A 15,281-nucleotide genomic window follows, 5' to 3' on the forward strand; every position below is an offset into this window, starting at 1 on the left:
TATCTTGGCTGATCAGGCGTGGCATTTCTGGTGGAATCAGGAACTTCTTTAGCAAGATTATCACAATACTTAGTTAGAGAAAAGTCAAAATAGTAGTTTTAGTATATGGGTTTGGTGTATTTTGGTTTAGAATGTCTTATTAAATTATGAACCACTGTTAGTATAGTGTTAGCAGAAAGTTTAAAGAAAAGACTAGTCCTGCATAGGGAGGAATATTCCAAGAAAGTATAGAATCAAATTGCATTAACTTCAGCATTTCTAGTAAAGACAATCATATAGCTAGTCCCTGTCCCATTTTTTTGGTTACTCATATTGGAAAGGGAGGCACTGCTTACAGTAGCATCCTTGTTATCTTCTCACTCAGCTAATTGTGATTTCTTTCAAAGCAGGAGCAGTCAGAATAGCAATAAGCCTTTCTGACCCTCAGTGAAACGTAACTGAGACGGCTTGTGCAATCATAGAGATCCTGAAGCCCTCTAGAGGAAATACTTTTTTTTTTTTTTTTTGGTCCAGTGTCTGAAAATGACTAAAGTAAATCAAGGACATTTAATTTTTGTAAATCATTTTTAATGTGATTACAGGTAACTGGTTTGATTTTTAAGTTAGAATTTGCAAACTGATAGTAGTGAGCAAATAGCATCACTAGCTGTGCCTTAAAGGACATCATAAATTGAGTTTTCCTGGTTCCAATTATACATTTTTAGGGAAAAGAACCACTGTGAACAGCACTGTCAATTAATCTACATTATCAAGTTACTTATAAACTACATCTAAGAATGTAACTTTATCTTCCTAAAGGACAGCCAGGGAAAAATCCTGATTCAGTCATATACAGCTGCTGTGTTTGAGATCAAAATGGCATTATCGTTTAGTTTCTGAAAGGCTTTGAATTATTTCTTACAGAGATTGTGAAATAGGGGGATGTGATGGTAGAGATGTCTTATGTAGAAAGTCGATAACTTTAAAACATTTAAAAGCAAGAATCACATCTTGCATGTAGAACAAAATAATTGTATGCATTTTCAAACTGAAAATTACCAGTAGTTCGTGTTTGTTTCAGTGAAATTATGTGCTTACTATTTAATTTCTAAAAGCTAAAAAATAATTATTTTTTTTAAGTAGTGGAAATGAAATAGTGCAATTTGAAATGGTTTCACACAACTGAATCTATTTCCATCTATTTTTTATGTACTTGTTTTGCTCTTTGGACTGAGCTAAGGTTCAAGTTACACAAATAGTTTCTGCTGGTGTATTTTTATTTTTTTTTTTTAATCCATGATGATCCAAATATATATGGCACCTGGAAAAGCATACAGTTCTAGCACAACTGTAACTAAAACTACTAATCAAATCCTCTTATCCCATAAAAATGTGCCTGCTTCTGGCTGAAACGAAGGCAGAAGTTGCCACCTTTCCCCGTGCAATCCACTTACGCAGGTGTTCTGGGCTTCCACTTCCAGATGGGTAGGGAGCAAATTGTAACTCGCTGTTTGCTAAATCCTCTTACTGATTAAGCAGCCTGAAATTCTGCTGTGGTCTGTAGAATCAGCAACCAAGTTGCATTTGCTCTTTGCCTTCTTTTGGCTGAGTATGCCATGGGCATCTTGTGGCACGAACCGCCCCGAGGAGCCCTGCTCAGCCAGCGCTGGGAGCCTGCAGCAGCTCTGCCCGTTTGTAAGCAGCTCTACGCCAGCTGGGGGCTGAAATCCCCCGCTGTAAGTGGTGTTATAACTCGTGTAAATGCTTATCAAGTTGAGTTTTTGTTTGTACTATTGCATAAGACAAGGCAAGAGACCGCCCCTCGGAGCCTGGATGGACCGAGCTGTAGCCAGCTGGCTGCGAGCAGCCACGTTGCCCTGAGAAATTGCTGGGTGGCGGCACCAGAAACACTGATAGCAGTGACGCGTGGCACAAGGATCAGTCATGTCCTATGAACTGAAGTTATCGTTGTTTCAGACCATATTTCTAGAAGGTCAGAAAAAATGATGTTTTAGAAAACACATAATTTAGAGAAAAAACACTTTGTAAATATGAAAGCCGTGTCTTGTTCACTTTTCTCGCCTTTTCAGGTCATCTCAGGCTTGCTTCCCTGCTTTTTTCTTGTCATACCTGTTTTATTTTCTACAGAAACCTATAATTCTTTAATTTATTTGCATACTCTCTCTTCCCAGTAACTGTTTCTGTGTTATCTTTGCATAGCTTGGTCCTGCGTGAGCTTCCCAGCCACGTGTCGGGGTTTGCTCCAAGACACCTTGAGGAGATCAAAGCACGTCTGTCCGTCAGCCTCCTGCCCGCAACTGGGAAAGCGTGGTGACCAGAGCAGGCCTCTTCCTAAGCGTGACTTAAGGAGCTGCCTAACCTCAATCAAGCCCCATTAATCCTCTAATGGCTTTCCCTGTTCGCTTCTCTGGCAGAGCTGGAAAATAGCGCGGTGAGCCAGAGGAGGCTGTTTGAGGATGTCCCTGGGAAACGACTGCTGGAGTACTACAGCAGGCTGCTCCCTGAGAAGCCACGAGGAATGTCCCCAGAAATGTTATGTTATGTTGTGCTGCTTTTGCTTACATTAGAATTAATTTCTCCTGCTCTGTTAATGCAGTTCGTTGCTCTGGGTTGTTGGCTCAGTGTTCTTAGCGAGGTAAACGTTTGCCTTTTCACCGGCAGCTGGTTAGAGGTTTTATGGACAGCTCTTGCTACTTACATTGCTATTACAGATCTTCTACTCCTTGTCTGATGTTTTAAGTCAGCAGCTGTAACTGTTCTCAGGAAGAACACAAAAATAACTAGAAATGGCTTGGAATCTGTTTGAGTTCTCGTTTGTTTCTTTTTGGCAGCCACAGTCTGTAGAGCTGCAGCAGTAGTTAGCTCTAGATGGGAATTTTGCAGTACTTCCACTCTGATGCTGCTTTGTCAGGTGCTGGTCCTGTCCTGAGTCCCTTTTTTTTTTTTTTTTTTTGCATGCTGCTATATGAAAAAATAAATAAAAAAAAAAGTAAGCATCCAAAGCATTTGAAAAAGTAGTAGTTAGAATATCTCTGTGTGTGATCTCCTGTGGTTTTTAGCTGTTCTGTAATCACTTGCTTTTGCTTTTTTTTTTTTTTTCCCTTTTGGTACTGAATTACCAATAACTTTACTCTTTCAGTGAGCAGATGAGAATTTTTTATATATTGAGCAGTAATCATATTTTATTCATGGCCTTTTGGCGATATATTTCTTTCTAGATATGATAAAATTATTGCCAGTTTCATGTTCACAGAAGTATTTTATTTTGAACAAGCCATGGCCAGATCAAATAGCAAAACATTTAGAATTCAGAATTAAAATACAAAATAACTGATTTAAAATGTAGTAATATTTTTCATCACGTGGTTGAAGCCAGAGACTTAATCTGTCTTAATCTGGTGCTGCATGAAAAGTGGTAGTAAATAAAAATGCCCAGCCCTCATCCTGTTCAAAACCAATCGTAATACATTTGTCTGGCACTGTCATATAACATAAATAAGTAGAATAAAAATAAGTAAATGCAGGGAAAAAGAAAACATTTTCTTTAGTAGGATTTATAGTTTGATTTTTGTGTGTGTGTGTGTGTGTGTGATTTGTTCCCATTTGGCTAGTGTTGCTAGTGTTACACCGTGTGTAACAACAATAATAATATTCCTAGTTTGGGAATTTCCTGACAATTAATTGACAGTTCCTGCCAATTACCTGACTGCTAGCTGAGCTAGTCACTGATTTGGAGCTAATTCCTCCAAAGCGCTTATGAGCCTGATTTAAGGTCACCCGGATCTTCACTGCCACCAGGATGGCACAACCGAGAGGCCTCGTGCCTTGAGGTGGAGGATGAGAGGCGCGTGTGAAAGCCCGGCTCACAAGCAGTTGGCCAACAGATGCTGCCAACAAAGCTGCTGAACATCCCTGAAAAAAACCCTCGAGTCGCAGCCTTCTCTTTACCTCCTGCAGCCATCTGAAAGCAGCTTCCCCATGCTTTTGGCAACTACGGGAAGAGCTTTGGGAGGAATTACCAAGCCCGTGTTATGCTTCTAAGATTTGTACCTTGCAGGTGTTTGAACTACTACTTGTGAATTGGGTCCTAGAGTCATAGTTGCTGGAGAGATTGTGCAGAGCAGAAACCTAATTTCATTGTGCTTTTTACTATAAATGCATACGCTGGGATTGCCTTTCTTTTGGCATCTAGAAATTTTAGTGAAGTGAGTCAGTGAAGTCAAACCAAGAATTAATATATTTTGGCACTGAGACATCTGTAGCACATCTGATTCTTCCGTGTCAGCTCTCTTATCATCACTTGCGTTGCAAGTGTTAGCATTTGCTGACAAAATGCGATTTGGGGCTTCTGGCTATCCTGTTACAAGTTCACTTTGCTTTGTTGGTAGAGTTTTGTAGCGGTATATAGACCTCAAATTTCCAGTTTGTTTTTCCATGCTTTGTCTGAAGTTGTTCTGGAGCCTCTGTGACGTTTTGCCTGGATGTTTTTGAATATGATGTGAATTTAATGTAGAGCCCTATTGCAGGCTTATCGGAGATGCTTTTAGGGCAGGATTCATCGCACCCAACTTTAAATGTCTGCCCTATCTATTTATGGCCTTCTCAGTTAAGAACTACATAAAAAGACTACATAAAATTAGTTTTTATAGTTTCAATATGTCTGGAATGACGGCTGGAATGGCGATCCTACATTTGCTGTCTCATCAAATAGGAATGACAGCAAAGTAAAGAATTGTCTAACGGGGCTTTCTTACGGTGCAGCTTCTGAAAAGCCGGGGTTCTGGCAGCGGTACCAGCTTTAGCAGCTGCCCTTTCACCCAGCGACGTTTGCCACCCCCTTTGTGGCAGCTCCCTAGCTGCTGAGGACACGGGGTGAGGTTCGTGGGGAGCAGTCTGACCCAGCTCCCTGCGCAGCCCCCATGGAGCTGGGTGAGACGCGAGGAGCGGTGAGCGGCACCGCGCTCTCTGCAGCTGCGCTTCTGCCAGCGGTGGGCAGCAAACCCTGCCCCTTGAAAGCAAAGACATGTGTTACATGAGTCCAACGCTGGAAATAGATGCAACTACTTGTCTTGCATTTGGCCAACGCGTTTCTCTTTAAAATAAATGTAATGAGACGGGTTCAACATCCAAGTGTTCTCGGCTTCGACTGCAATATGGAGGCACGCAATCAAGCAAAGAGGAGGTTTGGATGCAAGGCTGCTCCAGCCTTGCTGGTTCTTCCCGGTCCTTCAGCCATGGTGCTTCAAAAATGACTAGAGGCTGCGGTTGCGTCTATGTCAAGGAGAAAAAGCACAGGGAAACTTGTATTAGCACAGAGTTAGCAAAACTGCTTGGGTATTTTATCACTTTTATGGGAAGTTCATCAGTGACAGCATTAGTGACATTTCTCGAGTTTAATGTTGCTGTGAAGGAGTGTGGTCTTGCTTTGAAAATGTGATACATTCTCTAAGCTTGACACTTTTCTTCCAGAAACATCTTTAAGGTCAGGTCTAGTTCCAGCAAGCTGGTTGAAAATGCCGTTTATTACTCCTGTGATTATACCACAGCTCGGCAATGCCTGTCACTTCATGGGGAAGAAGCAGAATGTCTTCACTTGCTCTTTTCCCTCATAGGTAATGAAGGCAGAACTATATTAAGTCATTTACTTCATATATACAAATGTCAATTTAAGGGTGACAGCATAATGTTAAATCAAATTTTGTAAGTGGAGCAGTTTGTTCATTTGTCATTAATATTGCCTGACACCTCTGCTTATAAAACCCTCTTTTCAGGTGTTCTGAACCCTTAAAATATTAATATTCCAGCACTGCTTTTGTCTTGATACTATAGTTATCTTGGGAAATTGCTGCCAAAAGGAGCAGGCAATTAGAGATGCTGAGATTACGGGAAAGCCTGTTGCTTTGGCCAGGCTAGAAAGAAAAAAAAGTTATGGTAGTGACGTATTCCCTGGGATTTGCGTACGGGATAGGATTTATGAGGATGCCTTGTGTTGCAGAGTGGTGCCGTGTGTGCCCACAGTGACACTGGGGGACATGGGGGGACCAGTCAGTCCCTGGGAGACACACACCCCTTCCGAGTGCCTGTCCTGCTGTGGTTCCTGCTCGTGGCACTCAGGCAGCGGAAGGCTGCCTGGATTTGCATTGAAAGCACCCATCTGTGTGAACGGTGCTGTAATGGCACGGAGGAAACGTATCCTGGAAGCACCATTTCAGCATGTTATACGTGCACAGTCAAGCATCTAGAGGTCATATAATCCAGAACTGAGATTTTTTTAAAGAATATTCATAATTTTCTTTTATGTCTATTCCTGCATTCATGTATTGTGATTTTTAATGCAGTTTTTGTATACAATTTTGTGATCTAAATGCTATGTTATAGGTCAGGCTTGTAACAAGTAGGCTTATTAATGGTGTAAAAGGCATGAGACTCTAGTTTTTCGATAGACTTTAAAGTTTAGGCCTGAAATGTTCCAGGGCTGGTGTTTCAGGTTGTCTCAAAGATGTTCCCTTTGTCTCTTTTTGAATTGTGGGGTCATGCAGAACACTTTTCCAGGCACTCTAAACAATTTTTCCTCCTGGTAGGGCTTAAGAACAAGCAGCCGGTATTTGGGAGTGAGCTTAGCGTCAACATGGTCCTGAGGATTATGCCTTTCCTTTTATTTGGACCGACTAATTCTTACAGAGGTTGTAATGTCACGGACAGAAAATACCCACCTGATGGTCTGCATTGTCAGAAGTTACGTAAGGACTGGAAAAGATGCACTGTGCCTAAGCCCAGCGTAATAAATCCCAGGTATTTCTGATCAAGAACCCCCACGAATTGCTGGGTGTTAATAAGGTTACACTTAGCAAGGTGCCTGCGTTCTCCACCTACTTCTCTCTGTTAGCCAACCAGTCCATTTCCTCCAGATCTTTCTAGTTAGCTGCTAAAAGTTGCTTTATGTAGAAAATATCAATTGATTTCAAAAAAAAAAAAAAACCCTTTTGCTTTCTGTAACTGCTGCTGCTTGGGCTGAGCCGTTAGATGCTCTTGGGCCCTGGCTACAATTAAGCAGATCCGCATGTGCTCACTGCGGTTTGTGAAAGGAGAAGTGTGCGATGCCTTCCCCTGCTAATTAGCTAACTTTCAGCACAGAAACGAGCGTTCCCTTTCTTCCAAATAAAGAACAGCTAATTTTCTGGACTTGTGAGCTGTTTTGCCTTGGAAGAGAAGCCTTTAATGGCAGCAGGCGGGTGGTCTCGGTGCAGTCCTGTTTATCTGGAACGTCTGAAGTCACTCACAAAAACAGGGAATTGAAAACATGTTTTTTTCCTTACGGCTTCCAACCTGCCCCAGCAGGATCCTCTCAAAGCATGTGCTCCTTCTGGTCCTCTGCCTTTTCCTCCTTTCTTTGCAGTTTGTCCTTTGTGATCCGTGTCACCCAAGGAGGCTGAGTCCAGCCCGTGCCCTGTGGAAGGACTGGGTGACCCCGCTGGCGCACAGCTGGCTCCGCAGCCTGCTGGGGGTTGCTGTCCTGTTACAAAAGGGGCCGCCTTTGCAGACAAACCTGGTCACCACTTGCATTTGTCTTGACTGAAGGACACAGAAGCTTTAATGGATTCCTTCCAGTATCTAGCACAACAGTACTTTAAAGTTGAATCTGTCCCTGTTTCCCTTTTTGTTGATTTTTTTTCCCACAAGCCACCGTCCTGTACTGATGGATATGATTGTTTAGTTTTATTAGCCTAGTGAGATACCTTCGTAGGAATATTAATTTGCTCTTTCCAGGTCAAAGGCAGAGCAGAGTGCAATCCCTCTGAAGAAACTGAGATCGTTCCATCAATCCCAGGCTCTGTCCTTTAGAGCCTGATTCCACAAACAGCAGTGTCTGTACTTCACGTCTGCTGTCATACGTAAGCATTTGTGCAGACGTGGTTTCACTGTTCTGCTATGTGCTTTTCACTTGATTTTTTTTTTAATTGGGAAAAGTGCTAAATATTGTCAGACTTTTATTCAAAATATTTCTGATTTCTTTGCCAAACTGGCTGTAACCGTACTTCATAATTTCATTGCATAAACTGGTCACGGAGCTGTTCTCCTTCTCTTTCATGCTAGACCCTCAAAGCAGAATGAGCAACCTTGCATTTTTGTAAGAGAGCGTATCGTTTTGTATACCCTCTTCTGTCAGAAGAATCAGCTCATGAGAGCAGTCATGTCTGTGACAAGCTGAACTGGCAGGGACCTCTCCTGTGTGCCCTGCCTGTAACCCCTCCGTTTCACAGCCAGCGTTTTGTTGTGCCAGCCAGCTGTCTTACATTCTCCCCTGGGAATAATGGTGTAGTATGAACAAAACCATCATTCGGTCAGGAATCTTTAGGATAGATGAGAAAAACAACATAATCTACAGTAAGCAACAAAAATCCATTAGCATATATGAAAAGGAGAGGAGAATAAATGTAATTTACGGAGACACATGAAAAATTGAAATCCCACATTTTTAACTTAGAAATGACTTTTCTTTTGTGATGGCTCACGCCTGACTAGGTTATTTTTACCACACTTCTCCCCTGTGAGAGCTGCCCTGTCTCCATAATTTGACTTCCTACATAGCAGGCAACAATTTGTGCTTTTCCTCAGCTTAGTTTTGTACTGTTTTTTTCAGTGTCCCTCTCTAAGCCAGAGAGAAAGGGACAGACCTTTTACATAACATGCGAACTATGTTTGTGCTTTTAATGTAAAACAGCCCTGATGTTTGCTGACATCAATGGGAAGATTCATTTTAATCTCGATGGGCCTTGATGCCCGTAATATGCAGCATCTCTTTTGTAACATTGGCTTGGAGTTAATACCTAAATCTGATTTGAGCTAGCTCTATGCAGAACTTTTTTTCTTTTAATACATGCTGCCTTGCATTGTTGTTTTAATGATTTTTTTTTTTAATTGTGCAGATCAGGAAATAAATGTTTTAAAGCTCACTGGCTTTTCTTTTCCCCAGCCCTTTCTCCCTACCTTTTTTCCCCTCCTTTCTCTTGATGTTTCCTTGATTTAGGCACTCTGCTCGCCTAATTTTCAAGATCACAGTTCGCAGTAAACATGTCAAAGTTTATCCTCTATTTCTTGGATCCAGAGGTCAAGTTTTCCTAGTCCATCTGGATAGAACAAGTTGTCTTTTAATTATAAATTCAAAGAGACAATGTAACAAATTTCCATTCATGGAGGTTAAATTTCAGCCTTAAATTAAATCGTGCACGTTTAAGCCATTTCCCTTGAATTATTGTACTGCACTGTGAAGGATATGTTGGGTATTTACATTTTTGGGGTGCGGTTTGTAAGAACGTGCAGAACTGCAAGCCGCTGTGTTCCCTGCCTAACTCTGATGTGATGTAACTTGGGAATAGAGATTTAATTTTATTTACCTACATATAAAACAGGGTTAATGCCCCTTACCACTTTGTAGTTATGAATATTAACTAATGTAAGTCTTATTTGTAAACAGAAATTACATTGAGAAAATTGCATAAAGAGCACTAATGAGGCCTAAGTAGCTTGAGGAAGTAAATACTCCGTTTGGCTCTGGTGAGTCAAAGCAAGCTCATTTTATACTCTTTCTAATTGAATCTTTGCTATTTTCATGCTAAAAGTAATCACGACCATGATCAGAAAGGATGAAAGTACTGTTAGCCAAGTTCTTGCTTTGTAAGGCCTCACCCCGAGCGCAAAGCTCTGTATTGCGAGGCGAGGAGCGATGGGGTCCAACGCATGGCTCCAGGCAGGGCCGGGCGCGGCGGGGCCGATGTCTCCTGGTGCAGGTGTTCCTGAGGTGCTGTCACGCTACGAGGCGGCCGTGTCCTTTAAGGATGTATTTCTGGATTCTGCTGTCAGCTGCCATGCTGCTTGCACCATTGAGTCAACGCCTTCGGAAGGTGCCCTGGGGAGCTATTACAGAGCAGTCTGCATAACACAGCTTTCATATTTTGCTTCTGTCACACATTGTCTCTGGCGTAAAGGCGCACTTCATATGTCTGGCTACACGCTTTTCATAGGATGTCACGTTCATCTGGTATTTTTAAATCTTTCTGACTACTACAAATGCTTATTTGTAGCTAACGGCACTTTACAAATTAATTTGCTTCATTTCTATTCAAAACAGTCACTGAAAGTGCTATCAGAAATTAAACTTTTTCTGATGAGTTTGTTTACAGAAAGGAGTTTTAGGCAAGTGTTCACTAAAAGCAAACCTGAAGTACATGGCTTTGGGGTTTTGCTCTGAAATTTTCTGAGGACTGTTCTTGAGGAAGCAGGGAACAGAACCATGTAACAGCTCCGAGTTTCAGATGTTAAATGATGAATGCAGAAGTTGCAGTGACCAATTTTCAACCAGTGCAAATTGAAACACACTTACGTAAAACCATTCATTAAATCATTTACAACCACGAGCAGATGCGGAGAAGTCGTCTCCCATTTCCAGGCTGTTCTGCAATAGCCCAAAGGCTTGGATGGCTGTTAGAAACAGGCTGCTGGTTTGGGTGCTAAGGTCAGCAACAGCGTAACGAGGAAACCTTTCCTTTTTCTGGACAAAAGACAGCTAGATAATGCAAGTCTTATTCATGACCACTGGATAATGATCTCCTGATTTCCAAAAGCTTTCACTCCCCTAAAAAGTGGTTTGGTTATTCTAAGTCATCCTATAACTTTCTTTTTAGAAATTTATCACTGGATGCTAAATAATCCTAGCACTCGATAAGGCTCTGGTGTTGCATATTAGTAACGTGTTTAGCTCATATTTTCTATTACAATGAAATAGGCTAATTGCATTTTATCTAATTAAATCACTTTATTAGCTAAGGAGTGTACCTGTAAATAGAATAATGGATAGCAATGCATTTCTCAGATATTTTTGGTGAACTTTTTTCATCCTCATAATTCATTTGGCATTCTTGTACTAATTGAGACAAATATATTTCTGGTTATCATTACCAATATGTATCATCTGGTTACTTAAAAGGACCTGTGCAAGGACCTTAAAATGCACCATGTGAAGAGTACTACAAGAGGAATATCAACAAGAATGTGCTTGCAATCATAAGCTAAATATATACTTAGGTCTTCACAACATCGTAAGAAGAAAGTTTTCTATAATGTCCCTCTGAGCATCTTTGTCCTTCCCCTTATCTCCCTAATACCTACCACGCAGGCTATAAATTAGTGTTGAAATGTTTAAGGATGTTGAAAATAACGTGAGTAGCACAAATTTGGGGGTTTAGAAGTCTGAGGTGTGCTACTATGTGAGTTGAATTATATTTTTCTCTTTTCCATAATAGATCAAAACAAGGAATTATACTTGTATTCTGCACAAATTTCTGTATTTGTAGATTATAGAATTATTACTGCTTGTCTTCATTCTCTGAATATGCATTGTTGGCCTCGTTTTTTTCAATAGGCCTTGATGATTGCCTCCAACAATACATAAAAAATTTTGAAAGGGAAAAGATCAATGGTGAACAGCTGCTACACATCACTCATCAAGAGCTTGAGGAACTGGGAGTCACTCGCATTGGCCACCAAGAACTGATACTGGAAGCTGTTGATCTGCTATGTGCATTGGTAAGTGATTTCTTGCATCACTCATCTTAATGACCTGGGTTTATAAATTTCCAAGCCAAAATCAAAATAATGTATACTAAACTCTATTGCTATATCCTTGGACAGAGGCAGTGGCTTTGCCAGATTAAAAGGCAGACCTTAGAGGCTTCTTTCAGCTATGAAGAAACTATACGTATCCATTTTATGATTATGTATGATTGTCTTTTATTGCTCTTCCTCTAACTTCCCAGGTCCTATATTCAAATGCTGTTGACTATTACTACTGGCATCCATATGGTTCTGTAATTATATGCCATATGCCCTTGTATTCCACTGACATTTGCCACTCTATCCTAAACCAAGTAGACTTGAATGTTTTAACCATGCCAATATTCAAAAAGATTGTACTAAAGAGCCAGAAAGTAATTTTAATTAGACAGGAAGATTGTTTAAAATGAGCTTTAAGACAAGATAGGAATGGTAAAATTGGCTTTATCCAAAGTACAGACAGGTGTCGATTTAAAGGTTTTTTTAACAACCTGAAAGAATTCAGATTTTGAAGAAAACTGTGTTTGTTTTTTTTTTCTCATGTAACAGGTTATTATTTGTTAGCCTCTGAACAAAATATTTGATATCAGAAAGTGATCTTTTTTCCTTTTTATTTAACTTCTACCAGCTAATAAAATAGACTTAACTTAATTCTAAGGAGAAAAAAAAAAAAGCAAAAAACAAAAAACTTGCCTTTGTTAAAGTGAACAGGTTATTGAAAATATAATTAAAAGAGAAAAAAGTAAAATTAAGTAGGTAAATTATATGTGACAGTTCCAGTATTTTACCTCTTTATCAGGTGTCCTGCTTTTGCACAAAGTAGCTTATCTTGTGGAATTTTGATAAGGTAAATTGTCTCCAGCAGAGAAACTGTCACTTAGCAATAAAATAGAGAACAATTGCCTCAACAATGCACTTGATGTTATAGAATTAAAAACAGTATGAAGTACCTTTTATTGTATGTGTGCTTCTTGCAAGTACCTCTAATTACATTATATACTTAATGTAACTTGACATGAAATTCTACGAATTAAATAATTTGTATGTCATAATACATTAAAAAAAAAACACATAAAAATATCAAAACCAGAAAAATGCTTATGGCCCTGATGCAGACATACCCCTAAACCGGTGTGCACTGCATAACCCAACAATTTTTTTGTTTGTTTTGGAAGCCTTTAGAATCAAACTTAGAACTTTTTCATCTAAATCATTGCTTTCCACATAGAAGGAACCTAAATACCCCACAGTGTTACATTATTTTATCTAAAGAACATTCCAGTGCTCTTGCCTGTCAGACATAGCAAACCCAAGAAATTTCCTCTGGAAAAAGAAAATTTCAGCCAAATGTACCATTAGGAGGACCCTAGCTGATTTCTTACCTTTTTTTTTTTTTCTTTTTTTCTTTAAATAACAACAAAACCCACCCCATACCTCCTAAATGCTGGCCCCACTGCGGGTCAGCAGGGCAGCTCTTCTCTTACTGTGTCGCCTCATGACCTTGTTATTTTTTCTTTTAAAGCAGGGATGGGGATTTTCCAGCTCCTGGTATCATTTATTTAGCCTCCTGCCTTTAAGTCCTCATCCTTTCTGCCTTTTACTCTCTAAAACTCCTACTTTTTTTTCTATTTTTTTCTCTGCTTCTAAATTTTTATCTTCCTGCCCGTTCTGTGTCTTTCTGCTGAGTGAATCTAAGCTGCCTGCGGCTCTGCTCTTGGGGCTATTCTCTTGCCTCTGACATCTCTTCCTTGCTGCTATGCACAACACGTTCCTCAGTCCTTGCAGCTTCCTACTGAGCAAGGATCACAAGTTTTACAGGATTAAGTAATATGTCTATTTTTATTCTATAATAACTTATAAGAATTTAAATCTTAAAAGCATGATGAAAAGAAGTCTTTTAATTCTTTTAAATGATAGCAATAATTGAATGGCAGGATATCTGATGCTGCCTGTATTACCACCTGAAATACACGTCTGAAATATTGCAGTAGTGTGCTCCATCTTGAAATGTTCATGCATTATTGTAGTAGAATTTGATTGCTGGTTTAGGTGATCAATGAGAATCATGGATTGGAGTTTGTCACTATAATGGATATTTAATATGCTGGGTAGTCTTGGGAAAAAAAAAAGCAAAACTTATAAAAACTTATAAAAAATACAGGGAGCTGTGTCTTGCTAATGGAACAAGCAGTATACAGGAACGAGCATAATTTCTGGAAATTTGAAGACGTTATTTGAATCAAAATGTCTTAAGGAACCCTAATTGTCTGAGTTAATGGTAAGCAAACTTAAGGTAGCTTAAGTGCAGCCAGGGAACAGCCCCAGCCAGTGAGATATTAGTGCATTAATGAACTGTGTGTCTGTTTTTATGTATGGGCAGTATGTACCAAGTAAGTGTATTTGCAGATTTATGTATGCACATCTTCAAAAACTTATTTTTTCAAAACTTATGAAAAAATTGAAAGGAAATGTCAATTTCAGCCATCTGGTGTAAAACGCCGTGCACAGAGGGGCGGTTGCAGCAGGAGCAGTAAGCAGCTCGCTCTCTCCTCTCTGCCTCGGCCAGCACCACCCAGCAGGGCAGGCACTGCCAGCCGCATGCTGGCCGAGCATCCGCAAGGCTGTGCACACTGCTTGCTCCCTGTCTCGCCCACAGATAGCTGCACTCCTGGCTACATCAATACTTGTCAGTACTGCTTTGTGCTCTGCGGATCATCCACTCGCTGGGCCATGTCAATGAGCATTGATTTTTATTTTTTTTCTCCACATGGAATTCTAAATTGATTTCTATTTGGCAATTGGCAGCGTCCAAGTTACGTGACCTATTTCTTACGGGCAGTAATAGCGGGATGTTCCACTCCATCTTAGCTAGATGGGTTGCATAATGCTTCAAACAGAAGCTACATGTGCTGTAGAAATCTCCCAGGTAAGCTTAGGCTCAGCGATGCATCAGAACTTCAGCTGCACATTGGTCATGAGTTTAGCTGCAGAACAGCTACGTTGCTTCAGGAAGCCAAGAGAAATTTGACTGTCTTGTCTCAGGCTCTTGGAACACGCTGGAAGTGCGTGTTGCGAAGCCGTGCTCCCATATGTACTCCCTAAGGGTCTGGCTGTCAGCCCACTGGCTTTTGGAGAAAGGGGGGGGAGCACTTGTTTGGTTGGGGTTACACGTTAAAGAGCAGTACCTCTGCTTCTGTCTGTGTGATGCAAACCATTACACAGCATATACGCAACTAAACGCTCATCAGAGCAGGCTCATCAATAATGAGGGCTTCTAAGAGCAAAAGTAAAACAAAAAATAAAGGAGGCACCTCTGTTTTTCTTCCCTGTCCTAAATGCATATTAACTAGACTCAAATGCAAGCTATTGAAGGCAAATAAAATATTGTAAAAATATAAAGTAATATTATGTCTTGGTTAACTGATTCAAACCATATTATTATTTCTGAGTAAAATCAGAAGAGAGGTTAGTAATATATACTAAGTAATATATCAAGGATAGTAATTTTTCTTCTGAAAGCTGAATTCAGAGCTTTCTCTGTTCAGACATGAGAATCATGCATACAGAAAATTCTCTTTTGGAAGATGAGCTGCAGAATGAAAGAAGGAAACACAAGAAATGTAAGCAGGGAAAGATACAAGTATTTGATACATCCAAACATAGCAGAAGTA

General features: G+C 40.2%; 1 protein-coding gene across 4 annotated transcripts in view; it reads left to right on the forward strand.

The window, feature by feature from the left end:
* LOC121077343 (connector enhancer of kinase suppressor of ras 2-like) overlaps positions 1-15,281 on the forward strand; it is a 180,609-nt gene that overhangs the window by 49,522 nt on the left and 115,806 nt on the right. For all 4 annotated transcript variants that reach the window (XM_040572539.1, XM_040572536.1, XM_040572540.1 and 1 more), the window contains exon 2: positions 11,420-11,583. In XM_040572539.1, the coding sequence (XP_040428473.1) occupies positions 11,420-11,583 (164 nt within the window). The remainder of the gene's footprint in view (positions 1-11,419; positions 11,584-15,281) is intronic.

This window comes from Cygnus olor, chromosome 13 (genome assembly GCF_009769625.2).
Source record: "Cygnus olor isolate bCygOlo1 chromosome 13, bCygOlo1.pri.v2, whole genome shotgun sequence".
NCBI classification, from domain to species: domain Eukaryota; kingdom Metazoa; phylum Chordata; class Aves; order Anseriformes; family Anatidae; genus Cygnus; species Cygnus olor.